This window comes from Amblyomma mixtum, chromosome 5 (genome assembly GCF_055824585.1).
Source record: "Amblyomma mixtum isolate Tamu chromosome 5, ASM5582458v1, whole genome shotgun sequence".
Lineage (NCBI taxonomy): Eukaryota > Metazoa > Arthropoda > Arachnida > Ixodida > Ixodidae > Amblyomma > Amblyomma mixtum.
Genome location: NC_143016.1, coordinates 64,321,742 through 64,344,814, shown reverse-complemented (window position 1 = coordinate 64,344,814; position 23,073 = coordinate 64,321,742). Strand labels below are relative to the sequence as shown.

At 53.3% G+C, this 23,073-nt stretch overlaps 1 protein-coding gene across 3 annotated transcripts in view; it reads left to right on the top strand.

Annotated features, from left to right (window-relative positions):
• Window positions 1-23,073, top strand: part of RhoGEF3 (Rho guanine nucleotide exchange factor 3) — a 355,331-nt gene that overhangs the window by 76,536 nt on the left and 255,722 nt on the right. Inside the window, exon 2 of one of the 3 annotated variants that reach the window (XM_089544804.1) lies at window positions 2,060-2,217. The exons of 1 other annotated variant lie outside the window; for it this stretch is intronic. Coding sequence is in view for 1 of the 2 variants with exons in the window: in XM_089544802.1 (XP_089400928.1) it covers window positions 8,032-8,070 (39 nt within the window). In the remaining variant the exon portion in view is untranslated. Of the gene's footprint in view, window positions 1-2,059; window positions 2,218-7,019; window positions 8,071-23,073 lie in introns of those variants that run through there. One more of the 3 variants, XM_089544802.1, reaches the window with a different exon arrangement.

Sequence of the window (23,073 nt, the reverse complement as noted above, 5' to 3'; positions counted from 1 at the left end):
TGCGCGATTTCGAGATTTCTTCCGTCCGTCGCCTTGACGCGTGCCTAAGTGGCTGCTTTCGTGCTGCAGTGTAATAAAACCTCAGCGTGAACTTCAGTGTGCCTTCCTGCGATTCCGCGCGCAGGTCTTGCGTGTCCCTGGAATCTATCTATATGATCCGGCTGTGCTTTTCCGGGAATATTAGTAATACCGCATTCACGCGCAAGTACTTACGTTTAATTGGGCTAGCGGACTGCCCGAACTGTTCCACTTGTGCCATAACTGAGACAGTGGAGCATGTAGTCGGATACAACTCAAGAACGAAGCGGCGACAAACCCCCTTCTAGCCAGTGGCGTCGGCTGATTCTCATGATGAAAGCCTGGACATTATGTTATTTAATTTACATTGTCATCCCAAGTCAATCGGTCTGAAAAGATGCTATTTCTATTTTACTGTTGTTCAGCATGAAATGATATGCTATAGAGATTGCATTTCAAATAGCTAGGTGCCCCCTTTGACGCTTCCATTCGCCTCGCGTAAGCTGAGCAGCGTGACATCAAGCTGCAAACTATATATTACTCGCGCGTGCGCATGCGTGTGCGTGCGTGTGTATGTGCGTGCGTGCGTGCGAAACAGATAGAGAGAGAATTTGATTGCGATGCATTACTAAGCGTCGCATCTGACACGTGTACTTGTGAGAAAATAACCTTATGCGTCCACTGCATCTGTCTCGAATTAAATCTGCTTTCTCTACGTTTTCGTTCCCTTCTCTCTTCTTTCTTTCGCCTTCTTCTTGAGCGGAACGTTACGATCATGACCAGCGCATCTACGTGAGTAGACTTAAAGGGGCCCAGAAACACAATCTTAGTTGACTGTTTATCGCATGCAGTGAGTTACAATGGTGCTATTAGCGTCGGGAATACCGCGTATATTTCGTTTTTTAATATTTTAGTGTCCTCCCAAAAACAAATTCATGGCTCTGATGGTGTCCCCACACAGTGGCGGGTTTCAGCAGCGGATATAACATCACCTGGCGCGAGCTGATTGGACAAACAGTAAATATACTGCAAATTGTGTGAATGAATAGAATCACATTTTGTCACCCGTCGGTGTTCTATATTAGACCAACAAAAACAACTTGTTCGTCTTAGGTAAAAGCCCTGCAAAGCAAGTAAAATAAAAATACATCACTAGGGGCGCTCTGGCATGGAAACGACGCTGCCAGTCTCAGCAAGAAGGAGTTACAGAGAGCAGGCAACCATGGAGTGCAAACTTCCGCGACGTGCTCTGGCAGGCTGTTTTGATTTGTTGCCGTTATTGGGAGATCGAAATAGGAGTGGGAAGCCTCGCCAAAATCGAGTTGAGGGCAGCGTTTTGTTTGCTTGTATTTTGAAATTTCTTCATTGAATAACTCCCGTTCCTGTGTATCGATTCCTGTCATTCTTTTTAAGTCAGCATCTGTGTGACATAAACAATCCGCCTGAAGTATAGCCGGTATCCTCCCAAGCAGTGTTTCGCAGCCCCTTTAAAGGCACCACATCAGCTCGGCTGTGGCATAACGAGCGTGAGGAGCGGCACTGCCCGTAAAGGTCGTGCAGCTTTACACCGCCTCGAGGTCACAGCTTTAGCAATACAGGACGAAGAACTAACAGTGCTTAATTTTCATCGTGCGAGCGAGCCTCGTTAGTGGCATTGTGAAGGCAAATAACGTTATGTGTCATATTTTAAGAGGCAACAACAACAGCGTTTTTTTTTTTTTTTTTGAGAAAGACATAGTTACGAAAATTATTAGGTTTAGCCGCTCTAGAGCAATACTGTCAGCCACGAGGCACAGCGTTGTGCACGGCTCAGTTCTTCGACCAGAGGTTATTCCGTGCTCGGTAGCCAGAGGCGATAGCCACTGAGCCCCCGCTGAGGGTGAAAATAAAGCTTGCTGTACTTTTGCATCCCTGTGACGCCTGGCTTTACGGTGAGGTGCACCACCTTTTATGCTAAGTTGCAGCTGTATGCACGTAGTCACGAGTAATCTCCGCACTTTATCGCTCGAGTGACATTGTGTCTCTCCATTTCTCTTTGCAGGTAGGTCCTTTTCCGGCGCATCGCCTCCATTTCCAGGCTTCTCAGTTGGGCGAACGGAAGCGGCTCAAAGCGGCTGCGGCGCAGCATCGAAGCCGGATCGCAGCCGCGGTCCGATTTTCCTCGCGCCTGCGTCGATCGGGAGGAACCGCCCACTCCAGGTATCTCGTTCCGGGACGTCAGGCGAAAGAGAAATGCCCCCCGCCGCCGCCCAAATTGCGGCACTGGCGAACAGCAAGCCTGTCTCTCCCCCTTCCTGGGCCGGTGTACCCTTCCGGGGCTCTGCACCAGCCGACATTCTAAAAGCACGTCTCTTTTTTTTTGTTCTTTTTCTTCCGTATGCTTGGTCGGTGGAAGACTGTTGAAGCGCGTAGGAGAGAGACAAGTCATGTGAATTTGTGGAAGTTCACATGGCTTACGGTAGGAAAAAGAGAATGCGGACGAATGGGAACAAAGATACGGTATACTGCCGGTTGTGCATGCACGTGTGTGGATATTCACGTAGCAGCTACAAGAAGAAGGGGGTTAGTGTAGTGTCGTGTACGTGTGCACAGACGGGACAGGGCCGTTCATCGCTCGGTCTGGTGCCGCGATCGTATTCTTGCTCTTCCTTCCGCGCCCGGTGGTGGCGAGGGATGCGTTCTCTCTAAACTGGAGCGTCCGATAGAGGCGGTGCTGGTGCCGGTGGTAGCGTGATGCGCGTAGTGCGTGGCAGCCGGTGATGTGCCGCGCACATCAGCAGGGAGGCAGTGCGGAGAGGCGAGGGGTCGGAAATGGGCGCTTCAGCCGCCGGGCGACGAGGAGCTACCACCAGCGGCGGCGGCAACGTTCCGGCTGGCCGGCTCCCGTTCGCCCCGGCCGCCGCGCTCCAGATTCCCTTTTCTTTTTTTTACTCTGATGGATGCGAGTATGTACCGGCTGCGCGCACTACTGCCTGTCTTCCGCCGGCCTGACCCCGTCGCCGTGTCTGTCTATCTGACGACGCCGCATTCCGGCGACCCGCGATGCGCTGGGATTCGCCCCGTCGCGTAGGTGTGGCGCCTCTCCTCTCTACCGCGTTCTGTCATGCGCCGCATCATTTCCCTATACGTCGTGGACTGTTGGGGCCCTGGACTGCTCGTAGACGCCCGTGGAGACAGTGCGCCTGCTGTGCTGACGATAGTGTTGTAAAGGGCAATGCCTGCCCCCCTTTGTTGTTTTTTTCTCTCTCACCTGCTTGACGTGTGTCCGTTGAAAAGCCGCGCTAGATCTACGTGTACTGACGATAGTGCTCCGTTGTGACTGGCGCATAATTATGCCTGTTCTCCTTGCTGCGAGCGAGCCTTGCGTCCAAGCAGTACTCAATGATTAACCTTTCAGCGCGCAATATATTTGTTGCACTGTAGCCGCGTTGTGCTTAGCAGCAGCGATTGCTGGCTGGAGTGTGTGCTGTCGGCAAACTGTTAGCCCGAGAGCCACCATTCATATTTTACGTGGACGAGGTGGCTGTTGCGATGCAGCCGACGAGATTTTTTTCTGGCGTATTCGAGTACGTATCATGCGTGGGTGGAACTTAAAATGATTGTATGCCCCGGAATAGTTGAGAGTCAACGTTCACCTGCCTTTGCTAGGTGATCAAAAAGCCCGATTGCGATCAGTTTTTCGTTCGTCTGCAACCACCCATCTCGGGCGTACGTAAGTGTGAGCCGTGTGTAGGTATGGCTGTTCACGAAATGGCGGCTGACAGGTTCCCCGAAATATGAGCAGTGTTGTGACTGCTGTTCAGTCCTTACAACTCCGCTGATGGGCTATAGTCGCCGCCTATAGCTACAATTTAACTTAATCTGACGCTTTGACACAGCGAAGATGGATCCCGTTCGAGCGCCTGCAGGCTAAGAAGTGAATAGACGTTTCTATAGCATACCGGAGACGTATTAGAGGAGACGTACGTGCGTGTGTAACCGGCACCGGTATACGTATGCGCTAATACGTCTCTGGTATGCTAAAAAAAAAGCGCCTAATGAGTGAACGATGTCACCAGAAGAATTATGTGTCGCATGTGGACGTGTCAATACATGTCATCTGTTCCGTTGTCTGTCTCTCCCGGCGTTTTCTCCTGGCTCCTCCTCGAAAACGGTTCATCCATCTTTGAATTTCGCGTGTGCGACTTCGAGATTTCGATTCCTTCCTCTCGGTCTCAACTTAATTTTGTGCTCGGCTGCGAGGGCTGTTGTTCGCTGTTCACGGCGCTGTTCAAGTGTAAGCGCAGCAGAGCATCAGCAGCACGTTCTTCTAAGGCGCACACGCTCGACGAAGCTGCAAGACGGCGGGGCTTGTCTCTCATGCTAAAGCCGTACGCTCGAAGGCTATGGCAGCAGAACTCGCATTATACGAATGCGCCTCGCTGCTGCGGCAGCTGGCGTGTGATAAGCTCGTTTTTTCGCTGCCCGTCTCGGGTGTGCAGTCTCGCTTTCAATAAATGCGCGGCCAGCCGTGCAAGAGAGAGACTCCGCCGGCCGACGGTGCGCGGCGGCGGAACCCGATGATGTGAGCGCGGGCTCCGCCGCCGTGGAATGAGAAGGGTTGACTGCTCCTTTTCTCTGTGCCGTCTCGTTGTCGGCCGTTGCGAATGCATGCGAGAGCCACAGGCGCGCGCGAGGCGTGGACGTCACAAGGACAAGAGAAGGGGCCGACGTCGGCCTTGTGCTGTCTGCCGCCTGGCGCTGTTTTGTTTGACGCCCGTGGCGCGCCCGAGGACTCGTCCAGGTGCCCACCTCCCTTCCTTCCACACCGGATGAGTGTCCTTGCGCAAAAGAAAATGAAGAGGCTTGGCGCGCTCTTGAGCCGACATGGCCAGTTGCTCCGTAGCAAGTGCAGAACATGCACTTCGGGTGCTTCAGGTGGCAAGGAAGTTGCGTTACGCCGAAGACTCTTTGCGTCAAATGACTGCGCCCGGCGTGTCGTGTTTGTTTGCTCCTCCTTTTTGTCACCTGTCGCGAGGAAACGTCACGATGCAAGCTTTCCCTCGTATACACGAGTCCACTGTGGCGCTGAGGAGGGACCGTGCGTGCATTTATCCGCGCGTGATCCGTATAAGGTCCCCCTATGAGTGTGCTTATTGGGGCCATGACGCATGGCTTCGCTTCCACCGAGGCTTGGTACCCAAGGACGAGAGGTCTGTGCGGCGAATAATTCCCCCTCCGCCTCGTACGTGGCCCTCTTTTTTTATCCACTCTGCGATCCCTATCGTCCGGGCCCACGTGTGCGCTCGCAATTAGAAGGCCTCGCTGCTCTCATTGTTCACGGGGCCGCCTACGCGGATCTGTACGACCGTTACTTAAGTCCCCCTCCCTTGTTGGCTGTGGGGAGATGTGACGAGATTGTCAATGCCAGTTCGTGGCATTGAGCCGCCCAGTGGATGCTCGTATTGTCTGCGCCACTTTCGAAATCCGTTAGAGGAATGAAGGCTCTGGGAAAAGAAGTGGAATGAATCAGGGGAAAAAAACCTGAGGGCACACTTAAGCTCCATCTTAAGGGTACGACGCGGTAGTGTAATTAATTAATACCTATAAATGCAGAAGGTCATCCTCTTCCTTACGTTCGTAAGGCTTTGTGGGACTCAGGTTGGTCTTCCGAGCGACCAGTCATGAATTTAACTGCCACCCGACACGGTGGGCAGTTTGCTCACAATCCGCAGGGCAGGTGGTGATGACGCTGCAAGGTCACGTGACCTAGGCGGCCCACCTGCCTTCTGGATACTTCAGTAGGGATTTTTCGTGAAGTTTTCGCTCGCGGTCAACGACGGCGACGACGCCGGGTTTTCTGCGACTTGAGCGCCTAAACGTCATCGCGTTAAAACGGGTGTCAGGATATGGTACTCCACGCAGGCCGTCTGCGAGCCGTTCTTAGAGAAGTTGTCCCCGGCGTAATAACGTTGACAGGCTTCGGGCTTGATACGCTTAGTGCGGAGATCGCAGCGGCGTACAATAATGTTGCCTCCGACGGGTTGAGAAAGCATTCAAAGGTCCGAAGGTTCGGCGCGTAGTGTCTTGCCTGGTTGTTGCTGGTCCCTCGCGGAGAACGCATGGAACTGCCCTCGCGCTGAGGATGCTCGTGAGAGCTTCACTGCGTCGGTTTTAAGTGCGAGTGTAGGTGAGGTTAACGTACTAGGCATCACAGCTCATAAACGCCAGGGAGTTTGAAGTATCGAAGAGCTTTGTTGGTTACCCAATCGCGAACCTATTGGGGCGCCTTCGCGTCGAAGCTTCTGCACTCCTAGTCGTGACACATGCTGCATTGCAAGCGGGCTTTTCTCTCGGTTCGCATCATTTTGTGGCGCAGGCCAACCAATTCCAGGCTCTTAATCAATCAGATCAGGTCTGTGTCGTTCTGTGAGCCTTAGCCGCTTTGGGACGTTAAACCCCATGAGAGCAAAAGCAAAACGTCAGCTCTATATTTCTTGCTCAGTTTCGCTGCTTCGTCAGAAAACGCGAGCGTAACGTGACGTAACGCAGCCGTCACGCGGCGGCTTCGCCTCCGGGTGTGCCCCGCCCACTCCCCTCGAGCGAGCCTCGTCTGCCCGTTCGCGGAACCATTTGTCTAGCGGCTCGTTTAGACTCGGCCCGTGTCCTTCCTTCTTCCGCCCGCATCGGCCCGGGGGCAGCGGGCGAAGCGTCTCCGTCCCCTCCCTACTTCTGGAACGGGGGCGTGCATCGCCGCCGTTCATCACCGCCGCTCGGGGCGAGGTCGTCGTCGCGTCCGCACGGGCAGCCGCGCATAACACGCCGCTGCAGGAACCACACTCGACGGGTTCCCGGCGGCGGCACGCGCGGCCACCTTTATGTCGCTATTTCACTTTCGCCGCTCCGTTGCGTCGTCCGCGCCAAGGAGGCAGGCGGTTGTCGGCCGCTGTTACGAATGCCTCTCCCGTCGCATTTTCTTCCTCTCGCCCGCATGCCGTCGCCGCTTTGCGGATAAAGGAAGCAGCCTCGGGCCCAGGTATGGGGGCGTTCGTGCTCTTTCCCCAGCGTCCTTCTTCTTTGCCGACGAACCGTGGCGGCAGCGACGGCGACGACGAACGAGTCATCTGCCGCTTGCTGCTGCTGCCAGGCCGGGCCGCGCGCGCGCGCTGCCGATGGCACGCTTTCGTTTTTTCTTTTTCCCCCTCTCCCTGCACCTACCCCGCCCTCTCCCACGCCACGTTCGGTGCGTGCGTGTGGTGTGCCGCTCACGGCAGCTCTTTCGTGTTGTCGCGGTGGCGGGCAAGCCGCGTCGACGGAACGGACCTGGTCGTCGTTGCTCCTCCTCGATGTAGTGTGTGTGTTTGTGTGTGCCAAGGCGCGCCCATTTCCACCTCATTGTATTCTCCACTGACACGCTCCTCCGCTAAGTGTCTCCGCCCCGCTCCGGCTGACCTCTTCTCCCGCAATCGGCTGTCCCGCGGTGGTTCTGCGGTGACAGTCGCTCCATGCTCTCTGCTGGCGTTTGTTTCTGCTGCGCCGTGGGATTCGAAGCGCTCCTGCTGTGCGGGGGCTTCTGGTGTTCGTCCGTGACGTGCCACCGTCGACTGGAGTGATTCGTGAGGTGCTCGAGCCTGTCACCTGGAAAACCTGCGGACCGCTCGGCGGCGGCTGTTTGTTTGTGTTCTTGCGGGGCGCGTGATTTGCTGCTCTCTGTCCTCTCCCGTCTTCCCGACTTAGCAGCAATATTGCGCGCTTGACATTTGGTGGAGACATCGCTGTGTTTGCTTGCGTCCTCCTCCGCCCAGCGCCGTCCATGTTTCAATTTCGGCTGTCGTCGCCCTGTGCCGCGCGTCGCCGTGCAAAGAAGAGCGCCCACGGTGGTGCGTCGGCGTCTTCGCCGCTTTGCTTCGTAGATCATACGTATACACACACACGTTGACGTCTGCCGAAGTGGATTTCGTGTTTGCGCACTCGACCAACTGTCTTGTTTGTTTCCCCCCCCCCCCCCCCCCCTGCCGCGCGCCGTGTGCACCCATGACTCCTCGGGTGAAGTTTTCGTCTTCGGCGAGTTCGGTGAGGAATTTCTTTTTCTTTTCTTTGGTTTATTTCTTTGGAATTCCGTCGTACCTGTGCAGCCTCGTCCCCTAGCCTTTGGGAGGACTTTTGAAAGCTGACATCAGCCGTAAGAGAAATAAGCTGCTGGAATGAACTGCATTCAGAGCCTCCCTTTCCAAGGGGCAGTAAGTTTGTTTATTTGGGCGCTTGGTTGAAAACTCAGTTTACGGGGGACGTCGTGCACTGAAGGAGACGTCCTTGAAAGTTTTGCTTGCCAAAATTCATTTCGGATTACGGGCTTGCAGTTCGCCTACTTCGTCTCTTGGTTGTTTTTCTTTTTCTTTTTTTCGGTTTTCGTGATCCGTTGTAGTTGGTTTCGCAGAGACGTCGACCAATGTTTGCTCAGGCGCGTGTTGTTGCACTTATAATATGCGAAGCTTGGGATGAAACTGGTCCGTTTACGCAATCAGCGGAGTGCTTTCCGAACCAGAGCATTTCGCTACTGCGCGCGAGTGAGTAATTTAACATTATTAAACATTCTCTGTATGGTGCCTTATGGTCATGTGTACTAGATGAGATTTTAGATTGCCTTTGATAGCGCAAATTGGCTTCTGCTGTTCACACAGCTGGAAAAAAAAAAAAACAGCTCTGAGATGAGGGACAAAGAAAGAACAAGACAACAGGACCGGCGCTGACTATCAACTGAAAGTTTATTAGAAACAACACGCTAAATATACTCCATCGGCAACCAACAGCGCATGGCAACACCAAAAGCCACAGTGATACATCAATCACCTGAATCAAGATATTTTAGTTCACAGTCATGAACTGTTGCAGAGGGGGTGCTCACGTACGAGTCAATGTTTTTGTGGATATGAAACGCTTCACTGATTTTCCTTGTTAGTTTATCTTTGTGTTTGTACAGGATCCTAGTTTCATTAAAAATGGGGGTACATGATTTGTGGCTTTGTGTACATGGCTTTTGACACAGTTTATCCACGGTTACAGGAAATTTTAGTTTCTCTATAGATTCTAGAAATCCGACAACGTAAGCAGAGGTGTTTACAATGATATTTAAATGCGCATATAACCTGCTCCGTGATTCTCACGAAAGCAGTATGCAAGGTGTATAGTTTAGTGCCATGGAGCTTTTTGCTTCAGGCTGCAAATCGCACGCACACTCGGCTATGTTCGAACGTGGATATCCGCAGATTTAGCAGACGTAATCCATGTTCGTGATGTGTTAATGGAGGTTTTTCTTATCCCGTTCTTTTTTCTTTTTGACGAGCTTGACAGGCTCTGGTTGACGAATAATTTTTGGTTCTTGCGTACTACTGTGTTTTGAATTACCTTTGTCGGGGCCTATGGCGAATTTGGCGTCCGGGAGAGTTGGAAACTTTGCGTGCGAAGACCAAGTGGCCGCAGCACTGAGAGAATGAGGTCTTAGTGCGGAATAAAGTAATTAAACAGGGCCATTGTGTTCTTTTTTTTTTCGCTAAAATTAAAGTGCAAAGATTAGTCGATCAACGTCTCTCGCTGTCCTTGAATGCAGGTGCATTTCCTTGGGTATACTGACATATTCTCTTGCTTGTGACCGCACTGACCTTCAACCATGTTAACTGCATCGCACTACGCGTCATATTCTTGAAAGCCCTCGGCTGTCTTCTTCTTTCTCGACCGTCGCCACTACCGCTTGACAGTATGCTCCTGAAGTGTAAGTGTATACGTAGTTGTCTCGTGGTATTCTGCTGTTCCGCCATTACTGCGCGATATTAATGCCGCGTAGCCTTACAGTGCATCAGTTATTTCGTCATGTCATTCCCTGTACGTCTTCGCCTTCATAACGCAGGGGCGTTGTTAAGGCAGAAGCCTATGGCGCTAGTAGCTAATTTCCCCCTACCGTGTCCGTCTGGAGGGGTTAGGAATGGCGACAGCGGGTCGCGCGCTTCGGATGCTTCGGATGCCGTCCAAGGCTGCGGGAAAGACCGCGACCGCCTTGTCGGGGACCAAGGGGCCGACGACCCCTTGAAAGGATCCCTTGACAAACATAGAAGTGGGGGTGGGGGACAATAAGGTCGACGACTCCTTAAACCCCCGACTGTCTAGCTAAGCAGTGGCGCCTCCAGAGTCGGGCTCTGGCGTGCACTGGGCTCCGCCTACTTGTATGCGCAGTGCCACTGCAGCAGTATTGGTTGGAATTGGGCGAGAGCCGGTTTATTAAAGCTCCGCCCAATTATCGAGGGGATAAAAACCGCTGCAAACAAAGAGCGGGGAGGAGCGCGCCGAGTCCCAGTCTCGGCCGCTTTTCGACGGCCTTTTTTTAACAGCCTTTCTTTAAACCGCCTTTTCTTTAAGTGTTTGTATTTCGGTCTCGTCTTGATTAAATCAGTTTTGTCTGAAGAAGTCTGGAGTGGCTGCCCCAACCGGCAACGTGTCGCCGGACAAGCGGACGAAGTACCGCTGACCAACGTACGATCGGACGAACCGGCCATATTCGGATTTGTTTCCTTTTAACTGGTGCCGTGACCAGGATCGTCCGAGCGGCTTCCTGCTAAGCGGTTGGTGGCAGTACCTTCCGGAAGCCTGACGGGGCAACATCTTAGTGAGAAGCCCCGGGGACAAAGGTCCAAGTGAGGCGATTTCTTTGTGAGAGGCATCGCAGCCAAGACACCACGCCAACGCCGAGAAGAGAGAGGAGCGATACCGACGGAGTGCAAGCGCCGCGACTTCGGCGGCACCTGCGGTTGCCGACTTCGTCTGCCGGGAGCAAGTGATGGGCCTGCTGTGAGCCCTGGATGCCGGACATCATCGCCTAAGGACGCAACCTGCCGATGCTGCGTAGCAAGTGCCATGATGTACAGCTGGACAGCAGAGTGAGTTGCCCCATTCTCACTTTACTTGCCTTGGGAGTGCTTGAGCCGCAAGGTTAGAGTTAACCAGGGCACAATGGATACGTTCAGTTGGCGAAGTGGGTATGGCTATCGCTGTGGACATGAGCGCGCACAACTGTCAGAGGCTGAGCGAGCCAAAGAAAAGGAGAGAAGCGACGCTTACATACTAGACCTGAAGCGCCAATTGGCAATAGCTGAAGAGAATCTCCGGCAGGAGAGAAAGAGAATTCAGCAGGAGCAACGCTCACGGAGAGCGGCGAGTGTGCTGCCGGAGCCGGCACAGACAAAGGCATTCTCTAATAGCGCGACAGGCGGTGATCAATTGCTGATCGAGATAGCGAAGAATGAGGATAGCGGCAGCGGCATTCGGTCGGTTCCTTTTGAGAACAGCAAGGAGGAACCTGTGGTTCCTGCAGAGAGTGAAACGATCACTAGCGCCGAGGAGCCGCCCATTGTGCTGTCAGCCACGAGCGTTGACACAGGAAAGCAGGCTTTGGTTCCCGAGGTGGAGGCGAGCTCCACGGACATTGCAGGTAAAAATTCGTCTCGTGATGAAACTGTGCAAGCCAACTCTGGCGAGGCAGCCGAACATGTTAGTAGTGGTGCTAATGGCACTGATGAGCAAAACGGTATGAACGGCTCGGCTGGCCGGGTATCCCAGTACGACCTTTCGTTGCCCACCGAAGCATCAGTATGCCAGGCAGGGTTTGATGAAAGTGACAGGTGTGTTCAGAGACCATGCGCAGCACTCACAGCGGTGTCGGAGAAGCCAGCAGCACAGCTGGGTAGGCGAGGCTGTTCTGATTCGGAAAAATCAGACCCGTGTAACACCGCGATAGCCTTCGGGGTAGATGAGTGGGATCTGAGTAGTGGCGACGGCGAATTCGCTCCAGGCCTTCAGAGGAGCGAAGTTACACTGCCGCTGATAGGGGCGTATCGCGATCCATGCTGCGATCTCGTTGCGGGTCGGCGCAACAGGTGGATCGCAAGCTTAGACGCCGCATATGACGGCGTGTTCGATCCTGGTGGATGGCGACGAGCGCCTAATGTCCACAGCCTTAGCCCACTCTGCCACTGCCAGGTTGCGATACGCGCAAAAATGCTCTGTGGCTCGAGCGCAATATGAGGCAGTGGGTGAGAGTGGGGAGACATGAACAGTGTACAGCTGAGACTGTGAAAATGACTTGACAGGATCATGCGGGTGTGATGATTGTGTCCTTTGTGAGCTGTTCTTGAGCTGAGGACATAATCCGCGTCTGAAGAGTGCCGTGTTATTTGTCTTGCCCCCGTTGGGATCGTGTTGCGGTGTATATGCAATTTAATGAAAACTCTGTAGCATAATGTTTTCTTCATCTTGTGTTTATTGACATGTTGTTCCATGTATGATTTTTGTCAGGAGTTTACCAGAGGGTTCTATTTGTGCTTCTCTGCTTGGAATTGAAATGTGTGAATTGAGCATTGTGTTTGCATCTGCATGCAGACAGCGTCCTGAGCAGGTTTTCTCTTGGAATTGTTAGTAGGACGCAGAAGCGCTCCTTTTTTATATTGTTCGTACAGTGCTCAGTTGAGATCCGTTTTTTTTTGTGTGTGCTGTCGGGGTTTTTTTTTTTTTTGTTCACGGCCGGGTCTTTTGTACTTTTGCGCGCTTTGGTATGTTGTGTGTACGGCGAGCGTCCACCCAACATTCTTGGTGGGGAGGTGTTAAGGCAGAAGCCTATGGCGCTAGTAGCTAATTTCCCCCTACCGTGTCCGTCTGGAGGGGTTAGGAATGGCGACAGCGGGTCGCGCGCTTCGGATGCTTCGGATGCCGTCCAAGGCTGCGGGAAAGACCGCGACCGCCTTGTCGGGGACCAAGGGGCCGACGACCCCTTGAAAGGATCCCTTGACAAACATAGAAGTGGGGGTGGGGGACAATAAGGTCGACGACTCCTTAAACCCCCGACTGTCTAGCTAAGCAGTGGCGCCTCCAGAGTCGGGCTCTGGCGTGCACTGGGCTCCGCCTACTTGTATGCGCAGTGCCACTGCAGCAGTATTGGTTGGAATTGGGCGAGAGCCGGTTTATTAAAGCTCCGCCCAATTATCGAGGGGATAAAAACCGCTGCAAACAAAGAGCGGGGAGGAGCGCGCCGAGTCCCAGTCTCGGCCGCTTTTCGACGGCCTTTTTTTAACAGCCTTTCTTTAAACCGCCTTTTCTTTAAGTGTTTGTATTTCGGTCTCGTCTTGATTAAATCAGTTTTGTCTGAAGAAGTCTGGAGTGGCTGCCCCAACCGGCAACGTGTCGCCGGACAAGCGGACGAAGTACCGCTGACCAACGTACGATCGGACCAACCGGTCAAATGAGACCTTTTCCTTTTAACTGGCGTTGCACCGTGTATAAGTACAGTTGCGTGCACCTTAGTGCCAACGTACGCGACTGCGCACTCTCGGACGCGTAGTGTTGGGCTCACCGTCAAGATTTGTCTCGAGCGCACACAGGCTCCTTCCTCCATTAGCGCCAAGGTCTGAACGCAAGTATGGGGTTGCGTGCCGAAAGGGCCCTGCACGGCCGCGGTTCGTTGTATCCAAACGGCACCTGTCTCCCAAAGATGCTTCACGCTGTTTCGAAACACTGCTACGATATACGATGCGTGCCGGGAGCGATCGGTTTTTCCTTTCGCACCCTGTACACTATAGCGAAAGCGGGAAAGAAGCGCCTGTCGGACGCCCCCTTAATGAACCTCGGTACGTGCTCGCACCACGGCGTGTGTGCTAGTCTGCCCGATTGGCAACGATCACGCGAGGACAGCCAGAGCCGGACAAGCGCTGCGGCTACCATGTGGAGGCGACAGGAACGCTTCGAAGCTCGTCGCAGGGCGTTTGTTTTTCGGTAGGCGATGAGTTGTCGGCCCCGCCCCTTCCTAGGCGGCGCTGCCGACGCGCTTGCGCGGACACTTTGAGCGACTTCGGCGCCCTCTTACGACACGAACGTGGCTCAAATACTTTACGCGGATAAACCTGAGAGTTGTGGGAGGCGTGCGCGCGGAAGTGCACCTCATGCGTGGAGAGGGTTAACGGGCGCGCACTCGGTGCGCGAGCCGAGGATTTGGGAGGTCAACTCCCCCCTCATTAGACGGCTAATGTGGGAACGGCGGGCGCTGCGCGCTTCTGCGTCCGCTGGAGCTACGCGCTAATGAAGAGGCCACGCGGAGCTGCGTGCCTGGAAGCCGCGGCTGTTATGGCGCGCGAGGAAATTGAAGAAAAAAAAATAAGCGCGTGGGGAAAAATATGGCCGGCCGTATATTTTAATCCCTCCCGCGCCGGCTTAGGCGAAGAGGCCCGGATGAGAAAAAAGTCTGTAAGGGGCCAGGGGGATTATGAGGAAAGGAACAACTCGTAGCGGCGTGTGTATACGCTTGCGAGCTGGAAGGTTGCGCGCGCTGTATATTGTTGTTATTACGGCATCGTTATAGTGCGGCCGTTACTTCGCCTCGAAAGCGCAGTCATGCGCTCCGGCCACCAGCGGCCGCCCGCGTAGCAAGCAAGGCGGCGTGCGCCATTTCGCCCACTGCCTCGGTTTCTCTCTTCTGGCGCGCGATGTGTTTGTGTGCGCGTGTGTGCGCTGTAAAGCCTTTCCGGCTTTTCAAGGCCCCTAACGGGATGCGATACTTGGCTCGTACGGAAAGCGCACGAATTCCCCCCTCGCCTACCCGATATATGCGTGTGTGCCCAGCGGAAAGCGAGGGGCCCCTGCGGGCAGGTGTGTGCGGGGATACATGGCGCGATTTGGATGTCCCCTTTCTTCTCCAGTACCCCCGGGGGATCCTTTTAGTTCTGCACGCGCTGTGGCAAGGCGACGGGAAAGCTTACGCGGAGTAGTTTTCGAGGCTGTGTAATCGAACCTCTGGCAATGGTGGCGAGGTGTAGACGAGCCAAACGGCGATGTACGTGGGCTGAATCGTGCACCCAGGGACCGCATTCCGAGAGAACCTCCTCGGCCGACTGGCTGAAGGTCCATATAGCTTGGGTTGAACGGGACGACATCTCAGATCTGTCTAATTTTTCAGGGGAATCTACAGCGCGTACCGCATACCGCCAGTGCGCACGTGCTGATTGGTCGTTACGCGGCTGGTCGCTACTAGAGCCCCTCTGGTTAAAACGTCGTGGAGGGCTTCAGGAGCCATTGAGAGCCCGCAGAGTGATCTGCGCATGCGCAGCGGCTTCCTGCGGTAAGCGGTGGCGATACGCGCTGTGCTAAACGTCTCAAATACCCCCCCCCCCCCCTTCAGTTCTGCAGTGTCTCGTCACTCGGTCGCACATATAGTTCCGTGATTGTGCCGTCGCACAGTCGCTCGTTAGGCTTTGCTGCAGTGTCAGAAAATATGAGTGCATGACCCGAAGCGTGTTTCGTTGCTAGCTGACACGCGCAGCTTTTTTTGATGGTCGTCTGGTAATGCTTTTTTAGAGCGCAGCTCTTTGGCGTCCGTTCCTGGGTTTCGCGTCGTCGTCGGCGTTGTCGTCGGCCTCGTAACCAGCTCCGCCCCCCTTTCATCCCCCAGCGCTAGCAGCGACCGACTGATACCGCTGGATGCCGCTGACGCCGCTAGAGAGTCAAGATAACGTGACTGCATAGAACACCGTCGCCGCCATGCAGAAAGAGGAGGAAAGGCCCCCCCCCCCCCCCCCCCCCCCCTGTTCTTGTGTGGCGGATAGGGTGCTCTTCAGTTGCCGACGCGCCGGTTATTTCACGTAGGCCCCGGCACGTCGACGAATACATGACCACCTTCCCACGGCTAGACCTGGTTCTTAGCGCTGCGGAAGCGAGGGTATCATATTGTTTGTGTCGGCATCGGCGGCGTTGTCCCTGAAACCAACTCCGCAGCTGGGGTTGACTCACTATCGAAAAGGTGAAACAGCTTATTTGCTGCGCTCAAATTTCGCATTAGGAAGTAACGTAATCGTCGGTAATTTTTTCTTCACTTCTTTGTACCTTTATATATTCGCATTTGTCCTCCGGTCCTGTTTGCCGCGTGTTTGTAATATACTTTGTCCATGGGTGTCTCGCTTTGAAACGCGAGGAATTTCTCTAATTCCACCTTGTTCTGTTCTCTCGTGAAATCTTCTCGCAGTCACTGCCTTTGTCGTGTAGTTAAACGGTACCGTACGTTCACGACGGCAGCGGCAGCACTAGGGGACGGGCGGCGGTGGGGGCCGAGCTCGCGCGGATTCCCTGCATTATATATGAATGAGTGCTCGTTCCCCTGCTAATCCCCTGTCTCATCGGCTCTGCCCGCCCCGTTGGCCGAGCGGCTTGGGCGGTTGCCGAGTGGCAGGACACCCGGTCGGGGCTTCGTTTCCTGGCCTCGACTGCGTCCGCACTCTGTTCCGGTGGACTACGCGAGCGGCCGCTTGCGTACTGAGATCTAAGGTGCGAAGCTCACCGCATAAGAATTTGCGAATGTTTAATGCATAGATGCGTCCTTGTGGCTCGCGCGCGCCAGATTTTTGCGGACCGACTTTTGCGCTCGCACTTCGGGGCAACGCTTTCGCGCATGCGTTACAGAGTTCGCCCGGATACCAGCAAATACAATTCATGTCTTTGTTACCGTACACTGTGCGCACGTATCCTGGTATCTGTACGATATATATTCATGCTACCCAAACAACTTAAGATAAACAAAGCAAACCTCGATAAAATGTGGATCGTCTTCTTTACGCAATAGGTGGGGACGTACCTTTCAGCAGTCGCACCGATTGTCTCGCGTGTGTTATCTGCAGTGTGTGTGTGTGTGTGTGTGCGTGTGTGTGTGTGTGTGTGTGTGTGTGTGTGCGTGCGTGTGCGTGTGTGCGTGTGTGTGTGGGGGGGGGGGAGGGTTTGGTTTGGTTTTGTGGGGTTTAACGTCCCAAAGCCACTAAGGCTATGAGAGACGCCGTAGTGAAGGGCTCCGGAAATTTCGACCACCTGGGGTTCTTTAACGTGCACTGACATCGCACAGTACACGGGCCTCTAGAATTTCTCCTCCAAAGAAATTCAAGCCGCCGCGGCCGGGATCGAACCCGCGTCTTTTGGGTCAGCAGCCGATCACCATAGCCACTGAGCCACCGCGGCGGGTGCGTGCGTGCGTGCGTGTGTGTGTGTGTGCGCGTGTGCGTGTGCGTGTGCGTGTGTGTGTGTGTGTGTGTGTGTGTGTGTGTGTGTGTGTGTGTGTGTGTGTGTGTGTGTGTGTGTGTGTACATACACTTATGCACAACTTGTTAACAACGCCAGGAGCACGCTGGAGACGTTTAGGGGCTGTTGTTTGGCTCGATGCAGCTTCCCTCCGAGCTTGCTTTTCCACCCGGAGAGCGCGGTTAGTGGAGTTTTAGCATAGCGGATTACAAGCGGTGATGTGTACAGAATTACCGGACGCCAGCTGTGCACGCGCAGTGGCCCCAGCTCGCCCTTCCCCATGCCAGGGCGCATGCGCACGATTCGTCCAGTATATGTATTCGCTATGCTAAAACTTTCTGGTATTTTACGGCGGTGTCGTGGTTAGCGGACGCCGGTAATGGCTCGCAGCGCGGTCCTACCCATGGAACACCGTTGAAACGTAACCGCGCTGAAACGTAACGGCGCACTTGGTGTCACGTGTCATGCAAATGCGGGAATGCAGAGCTCGCAGTTCTTCCGACTTGTCCAGCGGAGGCGACAAACGTTCCGACGAATGCGTCACCCTTGTTTGTTAACCTGCACCTGCCCTTGGAGCTATCGCCGCGAGCAAATACGCGGTCCACGCTGTAGAGCTTTGGTCGATCGGCGTCGGCAAAGAGACCATTGTGTATCTGGCAAGTTGTGTATCTTTCTGCTTTTCCCGCCGGCTAGGATGTGAATGCGCCGGCGTCCTTGCAGCCGCTGCGTCGTCGTCCGAGTTATGTCTACCGCCGAGATGGATTGGCCCGGCTGCCGCGCGTCCGCCTCGGAGGCTTCCCACGCGCCCAGTGTGCGCGCGTAAGCGCACGCTTCTCGACTCCCTTATTTGCCCTGGGCTCACACGCAGTGGTGAGGAAGGCGTGGGCAGAGAACCCGTTGCTTGGCGGCTGAGAGGAGTCTCCAGTGATTTCGGCTGTGGCGCAACGAGATGCGGCCGGGTATTGAGACCACGGCGCTTGCTTGTGCGCTGCTGCGCGTTCTCTGGCTGCATCGGGCGCCTTTGATGAAGCCAAGGCTATGTCAGTTTAAATTCGGGTTGCGCCAACCACCTCTTCTTTTACGCGCTTGCTTCTGCAGTGGATGCGCTGTTGTATTGTTTCTTTTTGCAACAACTTGGTTAATACTCATCCGTCTTTAGAACCTGTACGGTGTTTAGCGCAGAAATTTTCGCGTGGACGAAGGGTCGTCGCTCTTTGAGTCGAGGATTTCAATGACTAATTTCGAGATACCTGCCCTTATTTCATTCCGATCTTTTGCACTTTTTCATCTTATTTAGCGCCAAGGACAGGGTAACAGAAATGATTACTGGCGCTGTCCTGTCCTTTGCGCTAAACAAGATGAATGTAATGTCAGAATGCGAACTAGCGCAACAGTTAAGTCTTTTAAAGGTCCTTTGAACGCGCACACATAACAAACACCCTTGTGTGTGGATTAGGTCGGGCGCTCTCTTTTGAATCCGCATTCGTTTCTTCCAGCGGCCTTCTGTCTGCGTCCAACTCCGAGTAGTATAGAGCCTAAACGCAATTGCCTGAAGGAATGAAAGGCAGCTTATGCAACTTGGCCGGGCGTCCCAGTGAAGAGTCTCTAGTGTGTCATCGCCCAGACCGTCACCGGGAGACAACATGCTCAATAGCTCTTCCAATTTCCCTTCTTGATGACCCACTTGAAATCACGGAACGCCGAGCTTGCGCGAATGAAATGCGCGCTTTCTTGCTCGTTTATTTCGGTGCTAGAACAGGGACACCGCCTCGTGGCTTTCGGGCTCTTCACTGTGCCCTGTCGGAATGGAAGACAACGGACGGGCTTTGTTGCCGGGTGCTGTGCCTATGCCCTGTCCGGGCGGCCGCGCCGAAAGTAAGAATGCAACCGGTGGTTCTCTCCGCGGCAGGGCGAAGCGAATGAGATTACCGGTTGCGCGAGCCCTCCCTCCGCCCTTCCTGTTTTCTGTTTCGTTCCTGCAGCCTCCTGAGCCTCCTGGGCCTCCTCCTCCACCGCCTCCTCTCCTAAAGTGTACACCTATCTGCGTGCTCAATTCCTTGGCATGCTCACGGCGGCTGACCGCGGGACCGCATGCCTTGAATTTCAGGAAGATTTTTCTCTCGGTCCGCTGACCTCCGCGTACGTTTGTTTTTCGCGTTTTTGTGCCTTTCTTTTTGCCTGGTTCTGAGAAAAAAAAAGTTTCTTGTTCTTTTTTCTCCGGTTTCGCGCGGAGAAGGAGGCATTCGAAAATGCACTGCCCCGCTTTTCCCCTCTTCCGTCCAGGCTTGTTTCCTCTCCATTAGGAAGATGAGATACCCATCAGCTCGTCGGCTGCGCGTCTCTGGTGCCGAGGATGATGTTGTTGGTTCGATACCCAGCCGTTGTGGCTTCATTTCAGGGATGTGTTTGAAGGCTGGGAAGGGGGGAGAGGGAGAGTTACACACACAGAAAAAGTAATACTGAACGCCCTGAAATGAAATTTTCGATGGCGTTGGCGAAACTTAGACCTAAGAAATTCTCGGGTCGTGGCCCATTGTAATGATCGGAGGCCCAGCCAGCGGAGAACGGCGAGCCAGTCAGGCGCCATCAGGCATGCGGCCGAAAGCGCTGCTGTTCGGAGGAGACGAAAGAGACACTGCGTGGGGCAGCTACTGGCGACGGCGTCGGCGTACACAAAGGCGTCTATTCCCCTTCACCGGAGAGGCTGAGTGCGGCGCTTCTCCCGGACTGCCCGTGGACCGCCGGACGAGACCCAGTGGCGACGACGGCAGGGGCGACGGCGCGGCCCACTCAGTGCCCGCGTGCGCCCTGAGGAGCCGACAAAGCGGAGGGGCGACACGGCTGATTTGTCCCTGAAGAGGTCACCGGTGTGAGCGGTCAGCGCTCGCGTCCCCATCGATCAGGATCATCGCACAGCAGCAACGACCTTTGGGCCTGGTCGGCCCGCGGAAAACCAACAGTTCGCGAAGTTCCTCCTTGCCCGTATGTGTGTGTGTCTGTGCGGTGTGCGCTGTCACGTGGGGAGGGCGGAGCCTAAGAACACGCTAGCAGCCCATTGGACGCTCAACCAGAGATCAGATTCCCTAGCTGGGTGCCTGGGGAATGTGAACTGCATTTAAGAAGCAATCTGTGGTGTGCCAGATCATCCTCCCCCATTTTCCGACTTTGGTCTACTTGCTACTGTACATAATGTAAAATAAACCTTCAAGCTTGCTATTCCTTCCGAAGGCTTCCCTCCGTAGTCTGGCTGCTTCGCCCTAAATGCGGTCAAGTCCCTGGTCCCGATCCCCGAGCATATCACCATTCAGGTATGGGCTTTGAGACGCAAAAAATGCGTCAGCGTTTAGAACCTCCTTATCTGGGACGAATGGAAGCGTGTTTTCACGCACGGAGCCTACTGTATGTGTGACGGTTCGTACCGAAAGGCGAAGAAGCATTTATGTCTGCGAACTGCGCAGGCAACATGCTCGAGCGGCAGTGAAACAGCTTCGGTCAACACGGCTCAAGATCGATGTTAGGCGTTCATTCGTACAGCAGCTTTTCGTTTGGCTGTGTTTGGGTTGAAGAAAAAAAAAAATAAGCAGAATGGGCACCAACATGAGAGCATATGAAGTGCGTAAAAATGCTGTGCGGTAAGATATGCACTAGAATAAAATATAATACTCTATATTACAAAACAGCGTCGTAGAGTTAGAGATCGTAAAGTTGCTTTTTTTTTTTAAGTGAATAATATGCACAGTGCACCGGAATAAGCATCTCCACAAAGAAACAATGTCTATGGCTTCGTTCACACCAGGCTGTATGGCGCAGTGGCCCTATAGTTTCAAAGGGTTTCGTACACCTTCCTTGTGTACCGTTTCCAGTATATAGGGTGCTTGCCTCAGCAATATCGTAGTGCGGTTGTCATCAGTGCATGCAACTCAGAAGATTGACGTGTAGTTGGTATCGACCCTCGGACACGGTTCATATCAAATGCAAAGGTGAGGCGTTCCAGGAAGTGGGAAAAACGAAAGTCGTCTGCCCTTATTTTCCGGTGACCTGCGTGTATAGGGAAGGCGCTGCCTCGCGGCAGGTATTGCCGTTGATCGAGGGGCGTCGCAAACTAGCGGCGAGATTATGTTGTTTTCGCTACGGGGAAAGTTTGCAAATCGTGGCTTGCGACCTGAGGCGTCGAATACCGGTCGCTGGGAGGTCGCCGGGAAAATATGCTAACGGAACTACCTATATTTGGTTTATGTTGGGATGGAATGTGTGGGACGCGGAATTTAATATCGCTTTACACCTCTCCCTTCCCTTTACCTCTAGTTTCTTTTTTCAATTTGCCTTTCGTCATAGTTGTTCTTATCATGAACCTTGTTTTTGATAAGCTGGGCCGTTTAATCGTGTTGGCGCGGAGGTTGCTGGAGAACGTCGCACAGTATTATACCGGGTGTCGTGGCTAAAAGTTACCAAGACATTAAAATAAATAGCGTCCAAGGTGAGTGAACCTAGCTGAGTGCTGTTGAGAGTCGCATGGCTAATGCCAGTATTTTTTCGTTCTGAAAACTAGTTATTAACGTCCAATTAGCTGACTTTTTAAGTATTGCTGTCAGGAATAAACTGTTGCTGCAGAAGTTGTAGATCGCCTCGAAAAACTGGCGGCCGAAATGTTTGCTCCAAGGTAAAGTAGTTACGTAAAGTGGTTTTTATTTTACCCGCCTTAAAAGAAATCTCGTGAAATACAAAAGCTGTCGCATGATTGCGATGCTGTTTCAGCGTCCCAAGACGCGTCTCAGAGAAGATTCGCTTTTTTCTTTAGCGCTGTCCGCAACGACGCTTTGCAGGGTCACTGAGTGAGTTGGAGATAACGCGCTTCTCCTTTTCAAGTCGGTGAGTAAAGCTCGTAAATGGTACCTTGGTGCAAATATTCCAGCTAGCTGCTTCAAGAATATATAGTTTCTGAGTTCTGGCTGGTCCCTTTCGTATTTGTTTACTCTTGAAGCCATTCTTGAAAGAGTTAATATGCTTTACTAACTTTGTAGAACGAAAAAAAAAAAACTAACTACTGCTGACTAGCTCTCGTGACTCTCAATAGCCTTCAGTTGGTTTCACTGGGCTAGAACATTCGGTCTCGTTTTTAAAAAAAATCTTGGTTCTAGGGCAGTTGGTGTCGTCCGTTCATTTTGGCCGGTGTTGGCGAGTCAGGTGCGCAAGTTTTCGCATCCATGATCGCAGCATAACTTCTCTGTTAGCTCTGTTAAATCGGTTTCCGCCAATGCGCAGCCCGACTAAGGCCTCATCTTTCTGCTCTGCTCATGGCGTTCGCGAAAAAAGGAGTTGTGTATTGCACCGCATGCTCATTGCTTCACACGTTTGTGCAGTCTTTTTTTTTTTTCATTGCTGAACATTTGGAGACCAGCGGTTACGAATTCGCTTTCTCTATGCGCGAGTTTGTGTGCCCGGTTCTTTCTGCCCCTCTCTGCCGTAATTATATTTATTCTGTTGTTTAGCGACGTGTTTACGGAATTGGTCCAGCTGTCCGTCGGCTCCTATATTCCCGATCTCCTCCATCGTTTTCGAATGGGGAATACGGAAGCGTTATTAAGAATATGCTCGCGTTCTCGGCTTAATCAAAGCCCCGGGCCCTCCATTGTGCCGATGTAAAATAAATTGGGCGCTCCTTTCTCGGCTGGGAACTTGTCGCTGTTAACTCTCCTCGTCATATATACGTTTTCAGGAGAAATGAAAACAATGATTACTTTGGAGCTGATTTCCGGCCCGGGCGAAAGAAGATTGTAAGTGAAGATTGCTTTGATTTTTATATCTTCTTTTTTTTTCTCCTGTCGGGTGGCGCAATTTATTAGGACGATATCCGTACCCGCGAAGGCGAGGGAGTGCTTTAATGGGAAATGTAGCGGCTCGGTCGAACGAAATGCAATTGTCGGCTCATTCGAAAATCCCTCTTCGTTGCATATTCACGCGGCATTTGGAGATCGCTTTCAAGCC